Consider the following 20667-nt stretch of genomic DNA (forward strand, 5'->3'; position numbering starts at 1 on the left):
AAAAACAAAAAAACAAAAAACTCAACCAATGGAGCGAAGGCTGGAGTTGAAGCTCCGCCCCCGATGATGATGATGATGCTATTCTAGGAGCGGATTGAGGCTGCAACTCGAACACACTAATCCTGCTGGAGTTGCTTAGCGCTGTGTGTGTGTGTGTGTGTGTGTGTGTGTGTGTGTGTGTGTGTGTGTGTGTGTGTGTGTGTGTGTGTGTGTGTGTGTGTGTGTGTGTGTGTGTGTGTAACATGCTGCAGGTTCTGTACAGCAGCTTCAGAAGCGTGAAGTGAAGATGATGATGATGATGATGATCCTATTAACATCAGAAACTCCGACCGCTGAACCTGAACCTGAACGCCTCATCTTCCTCCCTGTTAAAAACTGTAACAAAACCATAGTAACAACAGAAGCAGCAACAACAACAACAACAACAACAACAATCATAAAGTCAGAGTGGAGATCAGATCAGCTGATCGATAATAAATAAAAAAAAAAAGGCAAAAACAAGAAAACATGACACTTTGTTCAACGTGGTTTTGGTAAAAGCAGAAAGAGAGAGAGAGAGAAAAAAAAAAGAGCAAGGACGTTGTGGTAGTGTGTGTGTGTCTGTGTCTGTGTGTGTGTGTGTCTGTGTGTGTGTGTCTGTGTCTTAAAGGGATAGTTCAACATTTTGGCAAATTGGCCCATTGCCATAATCCCTATAGTCATAGCAGTAGGTTCGTTACCTTTAATTGTCGGTGCAAGCTGTTTTTAGAACGGCGGAGCAGAGCTGTGAGCTGCTCAGAGCTACACTACGGAGGCTCATTATGGGATTTCTTGGTTTCCCTCATCAAACTCATCAAACACACAATCCAACAACTCCACAACGCTCTGGTGGACAAGTTGTGAGCTGCACATTCACCACGCTATGAGATAATAACACAACGTTACCACACAGAGTTGTTTTAGAGGGAAATACAGAGACTGTTGATGAAAAACTGTCCCTGAAGGCAACACACATCAGTGGTTTTGCATGAATTTCCCTCTAAAACAACTCTGTGTGGTAACGTTGTGTTATTATCTCATAGCGTGGTGAATGTGCAGCTCACAACTTGTCCACCAGAGCGTTGTGGAGTTGTTGGATTGTGTATTTGATGAGTTTCATCAATGAGGGAAACCAAGAAGAAATCCCATAATGAGCCTCCGTAGCGTAGCTCTGAGCAGCTCACGGCTCTGCTCCGCCGTTCTAAAAACATCTTACACCGACAATTAAAGGTAACGAACCTACTGCTATGACTATAGGGATTATGGCAATGGGGCCAGTTTGCCAAAATGTTGCACTATCCCTTTAACTGTATACTATATGTGTGTGCGTGTCCAACACTGGGCTTCAGGTAAACAGGTGTGTTATATCTCCTGGTAGGACGAGGTCGGGGCCGTGTAGCTCTCCCTCTCCTCGCCGCTCCTGCAGAACGACAAGAAAAGAGATTTACAATAAAATATTATAGAGAAATTTCTGGAAAAAAAGTTGAAACATTTCTAGAAAAAAGTGGTAAAAGTTCTCACAAAAAAATAAACAAAAAAGTTTAAATTGTTTTAGAAAAAAGTGGTCAAATTTTGCACTTTTTTTTTTTTTTTTTTTTTTTAAGAAAAATCTGGTAAAATTTCTCAGAAAAAGTGGTAAAATTTCGAAAAAGGAAAAAAAAAGTTTTCAAAATTTTTAGAAGAAACTGTTAAAAATGTCTCAAAGAAATTCTAGGAAAAGTGGCAAAATTAAAAATAGTTTATAGTAAATAGTAAAAAAGTCTTTTTTTAAATTGAGAAGAAACTGGTAAAATTACTCAAGAATTCTAGAAAAAGTGGTAACATTTCTCAAAAGGGGGGGGGGGCAAACAATAATACAAAGGGGTGAAATTTCTTTTTAAAAATTCTAGGAAAAGTGGTAAAACTAGGGATGTCACAATTACTTGTTTTCACAATTAATCGCGGTATTAAATGCCACAATTAATTAATCGTAAAGATCTTTAAATACCGTCACTTTCCAAAAAAGATTATGTTGTAAACACAGAAGCAGATGTGCACAAAAGTTAAGGTAAATGTAAGAAATACTGGTCAATTTACCTTTAACGTAACATGGTAGAAATTTAAATGTTAGCGTCTCATTTGTGATAAAAAAAAACAAACAATTAAAATAAACTTAAACATTTGGTATAGATGACAATTAATGATTTGAATATTTAAAACACTTCCCCTGGAGGATTAATAATTGGTTACATATGAATAGTAGATACTTAAAATATTTAGTGTAAAGATTTGTAATGTAATTATATTTTGACTGTGTTTGATTTTACACATTCATAGTGTTGTGAAATTAATTAAAGCGTAATAATAATCGTGATAATCGTAACACTGATTATTTCTCTGACAATAATCGTACAAAGAAAATCTATAATCGTGACATCCCTAGGTGAAACTTCAAAAAATAAAAAGAAGAAAAAACAATAATTAAACCAACACTAAGTAACTTTTCAACCTTCATAAAATATTTTCATAACTTTTGTGATGATACATCGACTTACAACAAGTTGAATGACACCTCTGTCATGGTCTGAGGGGGTCTGTATCATTATGGTCTGTATCTCTTTCTCTGGCACTAAGCAGCTTTGAGGAGCATGGTAGGAACCCTGCTCTCACTTTACTTTCACTTTCACGAGTCACAACATGGAGGGAACAGGCAAAACGGCACTTTAGCAATGGATTATGTTTGTGTTTTCACTTTGAAATGATCCACTGGAAACAGAAACTTAGTTTTGATGTCTTCTGTTCATTTTAATGCAGGATATTTACAGGGCTTCACGCTAGTGCTCATGGGAAATGGAGTCTTCCTTCAGGCAAAACACTACCGCTTTGGTCCACAGGCGCCGCCAAACTCAACCAAAACTGAAAGTTCTTTAGTACAGCCAAAGACGGTTTAAAAACCAAGACCTTTCATGACGAGTCAGCTTCCTGTATGATGTCACTAGGCTTCTGCTTGGCCACGCCCCTTTAGGGAGACCAGAGGCAGCATAGAGTGTATCGACTCCAATGGGACAATTTAACGTGAACACAGATTATGGTCTGTCCTTTCTCCCCACAGTCACTGAAGTAAATGTTGGACTCATTTTTCACAAGCCACATCTCTTCTGAACAGTTTGACACCAAAATGGAAACTTTCAGACGGACACATCAGGAGAAAATCCACTTTGTTCCAGACCTGTCTCTGTCTCTACGACACACAGATCTCCATGGCAATGTCAAACAAACGGCCGCAAACTCCCGTGAAAATGATTTAAATTATTTCTGTCATGCTAAATATGACTGTTAGTAGTGTAAATATTTAATGTTATCATAAGAAAATATAAATATCTCACTTTCATCTACCTAAAAATTGTATAAATCCACACACACACGTTCACAGACGAGTTGGTGACGGTTGGCCACGCCCACTTAGAGAGACAGGAAGTGAAACCAATTCATATCATTGGAGCAGCCGTTCATGGAGGATCTTTCCATTTATTGAATATCTTTGGTACTGCTTTAAAAAAGTGGGAAAAAAAGTTTTAAACAAATTCAGAAATTCAAAAAAGAGCAACAGGAAGAAGACTGGTCTGAGATCAGCTACAGGAGGACGAGGTGCTAACAATGACTCAGCGTTCATGGACCTGCTGCTACACACACACACACACACAGGTCACCATAGCGTCCAGGTGAGTGTGTGTGTGTGTGTGTGTGTATAATAGATGAGTGTTGATGGCGTGAGGCTGAAAACAACAGTGTGGCTGCTGCAGGGATGATGTCATGATGACGTCGTCACAGTCTGTCTGTGTCGAGCTGCCAAGAAGTGGAGTTAATGCGGAAGAAGGGATGAAAAAGATCAATAAGAGGATGAGAGGACGTTTCTTTCTACACCGTCACTGCAGCAGAGAGAGACAGAGAGAGAGAGAGAGAGAGAGAGAGGAGGAAGCAGGAAGTCTTTATCTCACATCAGACGTCTGATGGAGAAAACAAACGTCCCCGAGGAGCTGAGCCTCTTTAAAACACCTCAAAACACCTGAAAATGTCTCAGCATCTTTAAAAGTCTCAACTCTCAGCATCTTTCAAACGTTTAAAAAAAAAACGTCTTTAAAACGTTTCTAAAATATCTTTATAATATAACACCCATCACTCACTCAGAATGACCTAATTTGGCTGTTTTTAGAGAAGAGGTTTGTCAAAAGAAATCTTATTGACAATAAAACTGTACTAGATATCTCCATACAACCACTGGGTATTGTTCAACAACATCCTAGGGAATACAATAATAGTGTATTTGAAAGGAATTGATGATTTTCTGTTAAATAAGAGAAAAGTTAAGGGTCCCCTTTTCCCATTATCACAAAAATGCAATTTTCCGCCTAAATTACAACTATGTTTTCAGGTTCATTTTTCATGATTTTTTGAAAGTGAATTAATTTCTGACTGACTGGTGATGTAGGACAGACACCTGGTTCATAGCTCAGCAAATATGAATGGGAAAAGAGTGAGCATTCTCAAGTGATGGGCTTTTTTGTCATCTTTCCATTAGGCGGACTGGCCTAATTTGTCTGTTTTACAGAGATTGGGGTAGTTCTAAATAATACCCCCAAAAACAAATTTTGCCCCAAAATAAAAGTTCACAACATTCCATTTCATGAATAGGAGACCCTAAAGATAAAAAAAAAACACAGTTGTGTTTTGTTCTACCTCGGGTAGGGGTATCTCAAAATCTGAGGGCCCTTCCTGCTCGTCTATAAAGTCTCAACCTCTTTTAAATGTCTCAGTGTCTTTTAAACATCTTTAAAGCATCTTGGCATCTTTAAAAACGTCTCAAAAACATCTTTAAAACATCCTGCGTGTCATTCCTCCTCTCTGCCTCCCCTTTCCTGTCTCTCTCTCAACTTTCCTGTCCATTAAAAGGTAAAAAAGCCCCAAAAATATACTTAAAAAACAAAAAAAACATATCAATGTCTTTCAAATGCCTGAGCAATTTAATTAATCATTTAAAGATCTAAATTTAGGCTAATTATTCATAACTAAAGACTAAATTTATGTAATAGTAACTCCATTAGAGTGTCATATAATTTTAACGTAATAGATATGGACCTACACTACTCACAGAAAGTTAGGGATGTTTGGCTTTTGGATTAAATTACAGATCTGAAGACACACGCAGGCCTGAGGTGTGTGTTTGTTCTGGTGTGTGTGTGTCTGTGTGTGTCTGAACTCACTGCAGCTCAAACACCGACTGCATCAACAACACGGAGCAAAGGCTGATGGGTAAAATATGTAAAAACTTCCTCTCAAAGCTCCAGTCTCTGTCTGAAGTCAGAATTCTAGAAAAAGTGGTAAAATTTCTCAAAAAGGGAGGGGAGCAAACAATAATACAAACTGGTAAAAAAAAAAAAAAAAAAAAATTCTAGGAAAAGTGGTATAACTTCAAAGAAAAAAAAAAAATTAAAACAATAAAGTGAAAAAATTCTAGGAAAAAGTGGTAAAATGTGAATAAAAAGTAGTGGAGCCTTGAACCCTGTCAACCCTCCCCAAGTATTGATGTATTTTCAGTGGTATACTGAGTAAACCTGAGTATCACATAGACTACACCACTGGGCTGCTGTGGATTTATTGATTATTGATCTATAATAAACTAGTGATGTTTAACCACGACGTGACTGCTGGTGTCAGAGCAGCGGTGGACTTCATGAACCCTGAGAGCAGCAGGAAGGACACTGGTCTGAGATCAGCTGCAGCAGGACGAGTGTGAACAGTGACTCGGTCCCGACACACTGAGTGGATAAATGGATCCAACCTGCAGTGTTCAGGCCTGACTCAGCAGAACCAGAAACTTCTGATACCCCTTTCCCACTGGCCAAAAAACCTGTTTAAACCCGCTAACAATCGGCTTCTGGTGGCAGTGGGAAAGACACCGAGCCACGCGGGTCAAACGACTCGGTAAGCGACGGGTTAAAATCTCCTTTAATCGGCTCGGCTCTGCTCGCAGTGGGAACGCCAGACCCGCGTCAACCCGCTAATTTACGTGATGACACTGAACGTTACGTGACGCCACGTCATCGCGCCGGTAGCGTCTCATATCACCAAAACAAAGCTCTGCTCCGCTCTGCTCTCATTCCAGACTGGGATCAAAAGATCAAACAACACCGACCAAAAACGATAGAAAAAAAGAAAAGAAAAGAAGCGACAGTCTGTTTTAGGCCTGCAGCTATCGAATATTTTAGTAATCGAGTACTCTACTGAAAATTACATCGATTAATCGAGTAATCGGATAAAACGTATTTTTGCTTGGTTAAAGAGCAATTATGAATACACAAGAGAAAATAACATATTTCACTTAATAATGAATGACCAATTGGTTTCCTTTTGTAGAATCAACTGTTTTTATTTCTTAAATTCACAAGCAAATATTTTCTGGTCTTGAAACATTACCAAAGAGGCGACTGCTAACATAAATAAGAATAAATAAAACACAAATAAAAATAAATTAAATTAAATTACTTTCAAGATATCAAAAATAAATTAAATTAAATTACTTTCAAGATATCAAGGAGATGCCCCCCCCCCCCCCCACCTCCCGCAGCCCCCGCATGCCGTGGGGGCCCCGCCCCCGCCCGTTAAGCCGTCTATGGTTTCTACTTTTTTTTTTTTTTTTTTTTTACACCACAACATATGGTTCACGTCATGATAACTTCTGTATTTTGGCCATTCAAGCTTCCACAGTCCATAGTCCTTTTCTTTGTTTGATATTTCAAGAGACTGTGGTTGGTTGGTAACCATGGATAGCTCCTAGGCAGGATTGTTCTGCTGTGTTGTCGCCACCGTCGCCCCCCCCCCCGTCATCACGGCCACCGCGGCCATCGCCCCCCCCCCCTCCCCCCTCCCCCATCTCCGCCGTCATCCGCGGGCCCCGCACGGTTACGTTCATAGGTTACGTTACGGCGCACGTTGTGCCACATTGAAAGTCCGTGCGGCCGCTTGAACTACAATTAAATTAACGATTCCTCGAGACAGAAAAAAATCCTCGGACCATTTTTTGTAATCGAGGTACTCGAATTACTCGAGGAATCGTTTCAGCCCTAGTCTGTTTAACTGACGTGTTGTGATGTCATGGCGCCCGCGGCAGACTGGCTGTCCTCCGTGGTCCTGGTGCTCCAGGTCAGCCAGACCAGTGTTTCCGCTAGAAAAAAATGGCACCGGACAACGTGACCGGCAGGTTTTCAATTTACTGGACAAATGTTTGAAATTCCGGTCAAATATTATATCAGAAATATCAGATATAATAATTTGCAAACATAAAACACATCTTGGACCGGCTCATTTCATAATAACACGGCGTGCTTGCAACTTGAAATAATAATAAAAAGTCCGCTGCTTTGCAATAAAAACTCTACAAACAAACTGAAAAAAAATCCCTTGACAAGTTCTCTTTTTTCTTTTACTTTAACTTTTTACGCATTTTGGCGTGTGTGAAATGTGCTGCAGCTGTTTTAAAATCTAATGTGTGTGCACTGTGCAGTGTCTCCGCGCAGTCGTGTGACTTTGCTCTCCGCCAGGCGACTTCACTGTGCTGTTTTGATGCGATTCTGCAGAGAGAAGCCTCTCTCTACTCAATCTAGATGTCGCTGAAATTTCTGATTTCGTTTTTTTTGTTTGTTTGATTTTTTAATAAAATTCAAATTGTGCTCGGACTCGGAGGGAATATTTTCACCGGACATTTTGACCGGCGGGGTTAGAAAATTCCGGACTTCGGCAGATTTTTCCGGTCAAAGTCCGGTAATTACCGGACAACGGAAACCCTGGCCAGACACCTCGTCTGCCTCGGCGGACGGACCTCACACTCCGCAGCGGGCGGCTGTGGCATGAAACGGTGTTTCTTGCACCGCGGATGAGAGCGGAGCGACTGGTTTATGGTCTGTCTGATCCCTCAGTGACTCGGCTCGTTTTGGTCAATGGGAAAGGGGCCAAATGCCGATTGTTAGCGGGTCGACCCGCTAATTTTAGTGGGAAAACGGCTCTAGAGTCCTGACTGTTCATCAGGTCCAGAACCTCCTGCTGGTTCCTGCTGACTGGACCCTCTGACATCGACCCACTGAGCTCAGATCCAGATCCAGGTCTCCGTCCTCTAACAAAGTGCTAACAACACTCAGCAATGACTCAGCATTCATGGACCTGCTGCCACACACACACACACACACACACACACACACACGGACTGGACCAGAGCATTGATTGATTGATTGATTATAACCAATGGTTCTCAGCAGATTCCCTCTGTGACCAGCTGACATTATTATTTATAATTAAACAGGCTGCCTCAACGTAACACTGAATTAACTACTTCCTGTTTCAGAGGTGGAGCTGCTGTTGTTGCTGTTGTTGTGTTGTTGTTGTTGTTGTTGTTGTTGTTGTTGTGTCTCTGCTACAGGAGCCGGCGAGGGTTAAATTAAATCTGAGCCGTCTGGACGGTTTCAGCTGATTAATCTGCTTCTTCATTATCAGATCGACCTTCATGGATGCAGACCATGAGGAGACACGGTGCAGCAGGTAAAAAACACCTCTCCGCCCCGCTTATTTATCGCGTCGCGGCCGTTCCCAGTGTACTCCTGGCGTAATGCAGTGTAGCGTAATGTAGTGTAGTGTAGTGTAGTGTAGTGTAGTGTAGTGTAGTGTAGTGTGTAGGGTTTTCCATGGAGTTTTTCCTCAGTGGATGTGAGGGTCTAAGGACAGAGGATGTTGTTATGATGGGATGTGAAGCCCTTTGAGACAAACTGTTGGTAAAAAGCGGCTATACAAATAAAATTGCCTTGCCTTGTGTAGCGTAGCGTAGCGTAGCGTAGCGTAGCTCACCTCTCCTCCTCCTCCTTCAGTCTGTAGTGTAGTGTAGTGTAGCATAGTGTAGCATAGCGTAGTGTAGCATAGTGTAGTGTAGTGTAGCGTAGTGTAGCCTCAGCTCACCTCTCCTCCTCCTCCTTCAGTCTGTAGTGTAGTGTAGCATAGTGTAGCATAGTGTAGCGTAGCGTAGTGTAGCGTAGCGTAGCTCACCTCTCCTCCTCCTCCTTCAGTCTGTAGTGTAGCATAGTGTAGTGTAGCATAGTGTAGTGTAGTGTAGTGTAGTGTAGCATAGCATAGCGTAGCGTAGTGTAGTGTAGCGTAGTGTAGTGTAGCCTCAGCTCACCTCTCCTCCTCCTCCTTCAGTCTGTAGTGTAGTGTAGCATAGTGTAGCATAGTGTAGCGTAGTGTAGCGTAGCGTAGCTCACCTCTCCTCCTCCTCCTTCAGTCTGTAGTGTAGCATAGTGTAGTGTAGCATAGTGTAGTGTAGTGTAGTGTAGTGTAGCATAGCATAGCATAGCGTAGCGTAGCGTAGCGTAGTGTAGTGTAGCCTCAGCTCACCTCTCCTCCTCCTCCTTCAGTCTGTAGTGTAGTGTAGCATAGTGTAGCATAGTGTAGTGTAGTGTAGTGTAGTGTAGTGTAGCGTAGTGTGTAGTGTAGCGTAGTGTAGTGTAGCGTAGCGTAGCTCACCTCTCCTCCTCCTCCTTCAGTCTGTAGTGTAGTGTAGCATAGTGTAGCATAGTGTAGTGTAGTGTAGTGTAGTGTAGTGTAGCGTAGTGTGTAGTGTAGCGTAGCGTAGCGTAGCGTAGCGTAGCTCACCTCTCCTCCTCCTCCTTCAGTCTGCGCGCCGCCTGCTGCTTCGACTGTTTGATCTGTAAGTCCAGTCTGTGTAAGAAGTCTTTAGCCGACAGCTCCTCGGGCTGCGGCGCCTTCGAGTCCTCGGCCGGCGGCGGGGGGGGCGGCGAGGGGGGCGGGGACGGTCCCTCGATGTCCTGCGTCACAACACAAGCTGCTGCTGCTGCTGCTGCTGCGTCGTCGCCGTGGAGACCCGACGACGGCTCGGCCTCGGCGTCCGGTGACTCCAGAGAGAGTCCGTTGAAGATGGAGCGCTTCTGAGAGGCCACGGGGATGTGCAGGCTGTTCCTCAGGAAGATGCAGTCGTTGCTGAACAGCTTGTTGGCTCGCTTGATCTGCTCCATCTGGCACAGGAGGAGGAAATTGACACAAATTAGTCCACGGACGCCCATTGGACAAAATTTTGAAGCAAACACCAGAAATACACAAATATTTGTTCCGAGACTGAATAAAGTTTTGTACATTCAAATTAGGGCCAATGGCGTGAATTTTTGGAAATATTATGGAGAAATTTCTGCGGAAAAGTGGTACAATTTCTCCAAAAACGTTCAAACATTTCTAGGAAGAAGTGGTAAAATTCTCAAAAAAAAAAAGTTAAAAAAGAAACAAACCAAAAAAAGTTAAACATTTTCTAGAAAAAAAGTGGTAAAATTTCTCAAAAAAAAAGTTTTTAAAAAAAATCTAGAAAAAGTGGTAAAATTCTCTAAAAAAGTTAAAAAAAAAAAAAAAAAAAAAGTTAAAAATTTTCTAGAAAAAAAGTGGTAAAATTTCTCAAAAAAAAGTTTTTAAAAATAATCTAGAAAAAGTGATACAATTTCAACAAAAAAAAAAGAATTCTCAAAAAAAAGAAGTTAAACGTTTTCTAGAAAAAAAGGGGTAAAATTTCCCCAAAAAAATTGTCAAAGAAAAAAAAGTTAAACAATTCTAGAGAAATTGGTAAAATTTCAAGAAAAAGTTGGGGACCCCCTTCAACCCTCTCAGGGACCCCTGGGGGTCCCCGGACCACACGTTGAGAACCACTGCAACAACTACACAACAACATGAGGAGCTGCAAACCAACATTACACAACATCAGACACTTTTACATTTTGGAAAACATTTTACATGTCGTACAGTTTATGAATGTATGAATCTGTATGATAATTATATTCAGAGCTCCTGACATGTTCACTTATCTGTAATCTTGTGCTTTTCTATTTTCTTTTGAATTTAAAAAACATAAGTAGTTTATAGGGGTTTTAATTGGCCACAACGGAGCCACAGTGTTTAACTAGGTGTAAATATTATATTATTGATATTATGTAAAGAGCTGTGGTTGAAAATTAACTCCAGTTTTATTCCCTCTGCATTAACACGGATAAAATGACCAAAAAAAAGAAAAGAAAGTGAAATCAAATTATAAAACAGTAATCTCACGTGTCTGAACTGGTTCACCTGTCTGAACAGGAGCCAGTGGAAACTGACTGATTTAAAACAGAGACTCCCTGTCCTCCCATGATGCACCTCTGTCCTCCCATGATGCACCTCTTCCTCCTCCAGGTGCAGCTCTCACCTGGTTTCACCTCAGAGCTCCTTGTGCCACATGTCGTGAAAACGAAAGCAGAACTACAGAGATGTTGAAGCTGCAGCTGCACGAACACAAACTCTGAATCTCTCTCTCTGAATCACTAAAACTCCAAAATCACATCATCATCTTCTTTTTCTCATCTGGTCTCAGAGTTTGTTGTGAATCCAAAGATTAAAACCTTTATTGTTCACAGATTAACAGACAGAAACTCACTGACTGAACTGTGACACATTTCTGATATAAATATAGAGGACAAGAAATGAGTGTTTCCTCCATGTTCACAGTGTTGCTCCTTTGTAAATTCACTTTATGTTCAGTTGGTGTAAAATGTTCCTTTATTCAGAGCTTTCTGCAAACGCAGCAGCTCCACAGTGACGGACTGAAGTTGTTGCTTCAGGTGGAAAAGACAAAGTGCTACTCAACTGTTTGTTTAGTGTAATGGACCAAACTGTGAAGCTGTTAGAAACTCTGATGTGCAGCCTGGATGAAGCAGGAAACCGCATTATAGAGGAGCGGCATATACGTAGCTGCATACATGGTGAATTGATATTTGATTCTCACTTTACTTTTAAAATCAAATTTATTATATTATATTTTTGTATTTTTTTGTCTATGGACCAGTCATTGTGTCTGCAATAAAGATTGATTGATTGAATATCTGGGTTTTTATTCTGAGCTCAGATGAAACTGGAGTTTGGTGAAAGTTTTTGTTGTTCTGAGTTTAGAGAAGTTTCTCAGTGAATCAGACCAGGACAGTTACAGTTACATTTAGTTTCAGTTACAGTTACATTATCAGAATCAGTGTTTTATTGGTTGTTAAGGAGCTGTAGTCGATGTTAACTCTTGGCTCCATTTCAGATTAAAATCCATAGATGGGTAAAAAAAAAATAACTTGCCAGGCTGGGATGATGAGGATTATAAAAATATAATTAGTTTGTAGTAAGTAAGAATAAAAGTTTTGCTTGGGGCCGTCCCTGTGTCTAGAGTTTGGAGAAAGTCTGTTGTTCAGAGTTTTGAAGGTTTCCAGAGAAGTGTTTTTAAGTGAATCAGACCAGGACAGTTAGTTACATTTAGTTACAGTTACATTGTCAGTATCAGTGTTACAGGTTGTCAGAATGAATCTGAAGGTTTTCAGTTTAATGTCTCCTGTTTTGTGGTAGTTGTGTCTGTCCCCGCGTCGCCACGGCAGCGATGAATGGGAGCGGATTGAAGTTCTGCTGCTTAGGCTGTTTCCATCCCTCAAAGCCACAGACAGCATCAGATGGAGACTCAAACATGCAGCCAGAAGTTTATTTACTTCAACAAGCCGACATGTTTGTAAAACTAGATCTAATTCAAAGTCTGGCGGAGTCGAGACCCAAGTTGACGCTCGGTGTGTTCAGGTGCAGTGGGAAGCTCCCGTTTGTGTCATAAACACAGGAATATCAACTCTGGACTTGCTTCAAGTAAATAAACTTCTGGGTGCATGTTTGAGTCTCCATCTGACGCTGTCTGTGGAAAAAAATGCACACTACACTTGAAGCAACTCAAAACAGGAGCAATTAAACTGAAAACCTTCAGATTCCTTCTGTTAGACCTAAAATGTTAGGAACTTACAGCCTGAGTTGAATTTGCCCAGAATTGTCCTTTAAGGTCTGTTGTTCAAAGTTTTTAAGGTTTCCAGAGAAGTGTTTCTATGAATCAGACCAGGACAGTTACAGTTACATTTAGTTACAGTTACATTATCAGTGTTTTACAGGTTGTTAAGGAACTGTAGTTGATGTTAAGGTGGAATCGTCTCTTCACTCCCTATGCACCAGTGCTGCCTCTGATCAGACTATTGATAGGCTGTGAGTCAGTGATGGATCAGATGTTGTTGTCATGGTTTCAGCCCGGTTCTGTCTGGCCCGGTTCGGCCCGGTTCAGCCCGGTTCGGTCTAGCCTGGTCCTGGTCCTGGTCCAGGTCTCTTACCGTGACGCCGTACTTGAGAGCGATGCCCTGCAGGGTGTCGCTGTCGCTGAGCCGGTGCTCCACGTACTTCTCCCCCAGAGAGGCCGCCACGCTGGCCGTGCTGCCGTACGACCGGATCTTAGTCCGGGCCAGGCTCTGCGACAGCTCCGACTCGGACTCGGACCCGGACCGGGACCGGGGGAAGATGGGCTGTGTAAACCTCCCTGCTCCTCCTGCTCCTCCTGCTGCTGCTCCTCCATCCCGCAGCGGCAGGACGGGAGAGAAGTCCGCCATCTTTGAGTCTAACTAGCTGCTTCTCTCCTCTTCTTCTTCCTCCGCTGCTGCTGCTTCAGCGCCGGGACTCTGGCGGGACTTCAGGCCGCAGGGAGGCTCCCATCCCCGGCGTGGCTCTGCAGGTCGACCCGGGGAACAGCGGTCATGTTCCGGGGAGCAGCAGCTGAGATAACTCACTCACATCCACTCACTCACTGCTGCTGCGCTTTTGTCGTAGATCTGGGACGTTGACGTAAAAACGGAACGTAGTAACGTACCGTACGTAGCGTCAGGATGACGTCACGTCACGTCACGTCACGTCCAGGGCATAGAGGTCCAGGGCGAATAAGGCGACTTTTTTTGTTGTTTTTTTTTGAAATTTTACCACTTTTTCTGAGAAATTTTAACCAGATACCCCCCCCCCCCCAAAAAAAAAAAATGCAGAATTTCACCACTTTTTTCTAAAAAGAAATTGCTAATTACCTTATTTTATTGTGATTTATTTATTATTTTATTTATGTTTACTGATAGATATTGCAGCACCTGTCTGATGTTCTATTGTATAATTGTATGTACAACCCGTACAACCCTGTTCTTTGTACATCCGTTTGTATGTCCAGCTGTTTTCAATAAAGCTCATTGAAAAAAACAAAAAACAAAACAAGGCGAACGTGACAAATTCAGCTTCAAAATTAAATGGACTAAAAGATACCTATTACATCCAAACTTTTTATGGAGCTTTATTTCAACAAACTCTTTATGGAGCTTTATTTCAACACATGTATTTGATGCCTTAGGTGGTTTTAATTTTTTAATAAGATGTAATTATAATATCGAAAAACTTCCTTTAAACTCTCTAACTTTCATAAACAGTTACTCTTATGCTGGTCTTTGGTATACAAACATAATTTTTCTCCATGTGTTTCAAACATAAATCATTATTTTTAAAGAAATGGGTTGACAATGGCATACTACCTACTTGTCTGTCAGTTATTTAAAGGGATAGTTCACCCAAAAAGCTTCTTCACACTTTGTCATTGGCTCAATCAGTGACAAAACAAATCAGTTTAGATGTAAATGAAGTGTTGTTGAGCGTATATGAGCTTTTTGCAAACATGAAATGGAGTTGTGATGAAACGTGAACCTGTTGTGACAGCTGCACTGACGGTTGGAAGACTGTTTTGTGGAGAAAAAGAAAGAGCCTTTGCATCACAGGAAAGCAGAAGTCAAACAGTCCCTAAAGATCATTGAGTCCAGGCCGAAGCTGCTTCAGTTGGTTCTTCAGCAGCAGATTCACACTGACTGGAAACATTCAGCAGCTCTCTGAGAAGCTGCGACCACCATGATGAGACATGTGGAGTCGATGCTGTAAACTCAACTAAACTAAACTAAAGGACCAGTCTGAACAAATTCATCTGTGAGGAACCAGATTCACAGTCTCATGACCCAATGAACGGTGCAGGAAAATCTAATGTTTCATTCATCACCACATGGTAAAGTCCTGTTGATGGGGGGGTTTCCCTTCGCTGCCATATAAAAGTCATAAAGTCTGTTACATAAATGAGGAACAAACTGACAAACTGTTTATTCACCAAACTGGGGTTTTTCCACTTTATTATAACGCATCACGACAAACAAAACTCACCTTTTATTTTTAGAGTGGAAAATGACCTTAAAGCTTCAAACTGTGGCAGCTGCTGCTCACAGTTTCTGTCGGATAAAGAGACCAAGCTCAAGCTGCTTCAAACCAGGGTCATTGTATACTTCACTGAAACTAAAACTAGCAGTAAAAAAAGTACAGATTTTACAAAGATGAAAACTGAACAAAAAAAACTAACTAAAACTAAACTGAGTTGCTGATAAAATTAGCTTTCGTTTTTGTAGAAATGGTTAAAGTTAAGCTATGCTCTGTTTCTGCTGCAGAAAAGAGCAGTAAGAGTTATTCACAAAGGAGGCAACAGAAAACCCTCAAATAGATTCTTTATTTCTGCAGGTTTATTGAAAGAGGCCGATCTAATAGAACTTCAGACCTTAAAAATAATGTTTAAAGCAAAGAACAGATCATTACCAGAACATTTACAGAACTTGTTCAAGCTGGAGGAAGAGGATAAAACAGACTGAACATACATTTGCAAGGTTAAGCTTAAAACAAATGTGTATTTCTGTTGCAGGTGTAAAACTATGGCATTCACATAAGTTGTATAAGAAAATGTTTAAAAAAGAAAAGACAAGTGCCTACAAAAAAGAAGAAGGAGAAAAAAGAAAAGATAGATAGACGAGTGGTGTCCACTGCTATTTTGTTTCATCATCTTTATTTTTTTTTAATAGAGTATAATAGTGGTGTATTAGTATTAGTTATGGAGCAGGTAGGCTACTATAAGTTTTTCTTCATCCTGCTCCTTTTCATTCATGGTGACTATGTGTACATTATGTGCAACCGTGTGAAGTATGTAAACCATGAATGGAATAAATCAAAAATGAAATGAAATGAAAGTTGCAGGAAAAAACCTCCCACCTCAATATACGGGACTATTTCAGTACGACTGAAGGAGGAATCTGTAGGAGGAAAATAAAACAGAAAAATCCCACAAATGTGAAAGTTCATCTTCAGAGCAGAAACTTCTACAAATCAGGACTTTCCTCCTGAAAAACTAAAACTGCTTCTTCGCTTGTTGAACTAAAACCAAACTGAAATGAAAAAGCAACCTAAAAAAAATTATATGAAACTAACAATTTTGAAACTATAAGAACCTTGGCTCAAACAGTTCATGTAAAGCGTCTGAGTGCCTTGAAAAAGTGTTATATCTATTAATTATTATTAAAGGGATACACCAACTTTTTTTTTTTTCGTGTCTTGCCTCACTCCTGAATCCAAGAGCAGCAGATAGACACCATCCTTTCGACTGTGCGTGCAGTAACAAGGGAGATAGAGCCGTATCGCCGTAATTAGCTTAGCTCAAACACTGGAAGTGCATAGGTAGTGTTAGCCTGCCTCCACCTAAAGTCGCTAATTAGCTTAGCTCAAACACTGGAAGTGTATAGGTAGTGTTAGCCTGCCTCCACCTAAAGTTGCTAATTAGCTTAGCTCAAACACTGGAAGTGCATAGGTAGTGTTAGCCTGCCTCCACCTAAAGTCGCTAATTAGCTTAGCTCAAACACTGGAAGTGTATAGGTAGTGTTAGCCTGCCTCCACCTAAAGTCGCTAATTAGCTTAGCTCAAACACTGGAAGTGTATGGGTAGTGTTAGCCTGCCTCCACCTAAAGTCACTAATTAGCTTAGCTCAAACACTGGAAGTGTATAGGTAGTGTTAGCCTGCCTCCACCTAAAGTCGCTAATAAGCTTAGCTCAAACACTGGAAGTGTATGGGTAGTGTTAGCCTGCCTCCACCTAAAGTCGCTAATTAGCTTAGCTCAAACACTGGAAGTGTATGGGTAGTGTTAGCCTGCCTCCACCTAAAGTCGCTAATTAGCTTAGCTCAAACACTGGAAGTGTATGGGTAGTGTTAGCCTGCCTCCACCTAAAGTCGCTAATTAGCTTAGCTCAAACACTGGAAGTGTATGGGTAGTGTTAGCCTGCCTCCACCTAAAGTCATCAGAGAAACTCTTCAGCAACTCTAAAGGGAAACCGGCGGGCCGATCTTCGTCTCAGAGCTGACAAAACTCTCCGGTAAGGCATCTTGAGCGGTCAAATGCCGCTAACGGGACCAGATCGGTCAAAACGGAGGGTTCAAGCAAAGACGCTTTATTTTGGTTCAAGCTAGCTACATCGAGGGTAGGTTAGCTTCCTATTTCAAAGTAAAAGCACAAATTCTATCGTCATGGATTTCTGTATGTAAAGGGCAACGGGTGTTTTATTTTGTGAAAGTAACCGGAAGTGCGTTGGTCACAACGGCTAGCTTGAGTAGCGCCGAATTCGTCCCAACAAAATTGTAAACAGCTGGTATTTAGACAAATTAACGACACACTGCTGATCTAAACGGCTACTTTCTCACCTAAACATGTTTGAAATGTGGATAAAGTGAAATATTTACAGAGTTTAGAGCTGAAATGAAATCAGCTTCTGACTGCTGATTTCAGCTCGGGTAGGAGGCAGGCTAACACTACCTATACACTTCCAGTGTTTGAGCTAAGCTAATTAGTGACTTTAGGTGGAGGCAGGCTAACACTACCCATACACTTCCAGTGTTTGAGCTAAGCTAATTAGTGACTTTAGGTGGAGGCAGGCTAACACTACCCATACACTTCCAGTGTTTGAGCTAAGCTAATTAGTGACTTTAGGTGGAGGCAGGCTAACACTACCCATACACTTCCAGTGTTTGAGCTAAGCTAATTAGCGACTTTAGGTGGAGGCAGGCTAACACTACCTATACACACCCAAGACACATAAAAAAAATGTCGGTGTATCCCTTTAATAATAATAAATAGATCTAACACTTTTCCAAGGAACTCAGACGCTTTACATGAACTGTTTGAGCCAAGGTTCTTATAGTTTCAAAATTGTTGATAGTTTCATTAAATTTTTTGTAGGTTGCTTTTTTGTTTTCAGTTTGGTTTTAGTTAGTTCACCAAGCGATGAAGCAGTTTTAGTTTAGTTTTAGTTTTTCAGGAGAAAAGTCCTGATTTGTAGAAGTTTCTGCTCTGAAGATGAACTTTCACATTTGTGGGATTTTTCCGTTTTATTTTCCTCCTACAGATTCCTCCTTCAGTCGTACTGAAATAGTCCCGTACATTGAGGTGGGACGTTTTTTTTCCTGCAACCACAGTTTTATATCAGACTGAATAAACATCATTAAAAACACAGTGACATAATAAAACTCTTAATCAACTCATCTTTGTCTCTTCCTGATGAAAACCTACAGCTCTTCATCATCATCATCATCATCATCATCATCATCATCACGTCTCAACCTGCAGCTGCTCCTGTGGATAAATGAACAACATGATCAATAAATAAGTAATAATTGAGTTTGAGTCTGGTGTGAGGAGACGAGGAGTCAGCTGTTCCCACTCTGAGCCTCATTAATATTCACAGACTCAACCTGAAGCTAAAAACAACTCACTGCTGCTTTAAAAACAAACTGTTGACAGTTGTTGTTGAAGTTGTTTATTATAGTAGGAGAAGCCCCTTGAGTTGTAACAACTCGTTTACGAGGGGGTCCTACACAAAAAAACATCAAGACACAACACGACTCAGCACAATACAATGAAAGGAAACAAGACAATACAATACAATACAGACAATAAAACAAAACAAAAAACAAACAAGCAAACAAACAAACAAACAAACAAAAAACAGACTAGCTAGACTATTAGTTCAACCTCCACAACATTTAGTCGGTAGGTAGATAGATAGATAGATAGATAGATAGATAGATAGATAGATAGATAGATAGATAGATAGATAGATAGATAGATAGATAGATAGATAGATAGATAGATAGATAGATAGATAGATAGATTTTTGCAAATTCAAGACAGACATATACAAAAATCACTTACACAAAATTGCAACCAGAGTTTGAACAAATATTAGATGAGAAAATAATAATAATAAAAAAAAATGGTGACAGAGTTAATGAAAGCAGGAGCAGGGTGTTTCGAGGTAGGTGGATAGGACTTGGTTAAAACAGATGAGTGATGGAGATGATCTGATAACTACAGGTAGATGGTTCCAGTCGTTGGGACCTTTGAACATGAATGCTTCTCTACCTATTGATTTCCTGTTGTGAGGCTCTGCAAAGTAAGGAGAAGTAGATCGCCTGGTTTGATAGTTGGATGTAAGTTGTACAAAATACTGTTTTAAATAAGGCGGGTAATCAAAATAAATACATTTAAATATAAATTGAAACCAGTGTGTCTGTCGTCGAGTATGAAGAGAGGGGAAGTGAAGAGACTGGCACATTGAACAGTGGTGAGTATGATGAGGACAGTCCAGTATAAATCTGCAGATTCTATTGTACACTTTGTTAAGTGGAGCTAAAACACATTTAGAAGAGGAAAAGTAAACAACATCACAATAGTCAAATATCGGAAGGATCAGCTGCACAACCAGTCTCTTTCTAACACGATTTGTAAAACATTTTCTGGATCTATGTAACATGTTCATCCGACAATTCACTTTACGTACAATACTTTCAGTATGTGTATTACAGTAAATGACAAGGTGGGATCCATCCATACACCAAGATACTTAAATTTGTCGGCCATCTTTACAGGATATAGACAGTGAGCTTGATATAGATTTCAATTTCAAGTTAGAACCAAAGATCATAGTGACAGATTTGTTTTTGTTAAGAAGTCATTTGTTGCACGAGAGCCAGTCTTCGAGTTTATTAAAGTCAGATTGAAGGTGGTAAAGGGGTAAAGTGGTAAAGTAGCGACTGATGGAGTCATTCACAGCAGCACAAAGAGAAGAGGACAGGTGCTGCTGCTGCTGCTGCTGCTGCTGCTGCTGCTGCTGCTGCTGCTGCTGCTGCTGCTGCTGCTGCTGCTGCTGCTGCTGCTGCTGCTGCTGCTTCAGGTAGTTGGCTCGGTGCCAGCAGCAACAACAAGTGGTTCAGGAATAAATGATTAATTTATTCCATTAGTCTCCTGGTTCCAGATGCTGCTGCTGCTGCAGCCGGACTGGCACTGACTCCACTGATGGAGATCTGCTAATTACACTGATGTAAGAGCTCATTCATTATTAACATGATGTTCTCCATGTGACATCTCCTCCTTTTCCTCCTTTTCTTCCTCCTCTCTTCCTCTTTTTTTTTATTTTTTATTTTTTTAAATGTATTTAAAGGGACAACGAGGAGTTTCTATTTGGTTATAAAAAAGTCTGATATTAATGTGGATGAATCTCCGTTACCACTTGTTAATGGTCCATTTTAGATAAATCTATGGTTTTGTCTCTATGGTTATTTTGTTATTATTAGTGGTGGTGGAAATGCTGGGCGAGCCGACCAGCGTTTCTTTACTTTCGGTTTCGTGGCGAGTCATGAGAATAACGCCGCCGTATGAATCTCCGTTTATGGTGGGAACTACGACGGTATGTGATCGTCTTCCAACCTCTGACTTTAATTCTTGATGAATGAAAACATGAGTCTGTCTTGCGCCGGTCAAAGAATTTCACGGTGCGGAGGCTCATAAATGTAGTGAGGAAACACTTCGCTTTTCCAAAACTCGT

The 20667-nt window shown here is 40.8% G+C and overlaps 1 protein-coding gene across 1 annotated transcript; it reads right to left on the minus strand.

Moving 5' to 3' along the window:
* Positions 1 to 1258: 1258 nt before the first annotated feature.
* lysmd2 (LysM, putative peptidoglycan-binding, domain containing 2) lies at positions 1259 to 13707 on the minus strand. Its single transcript, XM_085773068.1, has 3 exons — positions 13245 to 13707; positions 9691 to 10070; positions 1259 to 1438 (listed from the first exon to the last, which is right to left on the minus strand). The coding sequence occupies exons 1-3, from the start codon at positions 13515 to 13517 to the stop codon at positions 1381 to 1383; spliced, it is 711 nt and encodes a 236-aa protein (XP_085629194.1). The 5' UTR covers positions 13518 to 13707; the 3' UTR covers positions 1259 to 1380.
* Between the last annotated feature and the right edge of the window lie 6960 nt (positions 13708 to 20667).

Source organism: Trachurus japonicus, chromosome 3 (assembly GCF_045865225.1).
Source record: "Trachurus japonicus isolate A0001 chromosome 3, Traja_1.0".
NCBI classification, from domain to species: domain Eukaryota; kingdom Metazoa; phylum Chordata; class Actinopteri; order Carangiformes; family Carangidae; genus Trachurus; species Trachurus japonicus.

Excerpts from the sequence above, each read along its gene's own strand:
- lysmd2 (XM_085773068.1), bottom strand. The coding sequence starts at position 13,517 with ATGGCGGACTTCTCTCCCGTCCTGCCGCTGCGGGATGGAGGAGCAGCA. Across the intron at positions 10,071-13,244 it reads CTCTCAAGTACGGCGTCACG|ATGGAGCAGATCAAGCGAGC; the intron begins GTAAGAGACCTG and ends CTCCTGTGCCAG. Across the intron at positions 1,439-9,690 it reads CTGAAGGAGGAGGAGGAGAG|GAGCGGCGAGGAGAGGGAGA; the intron begins GTGAGCTACGCT and ends GTCGTTCTGCAG.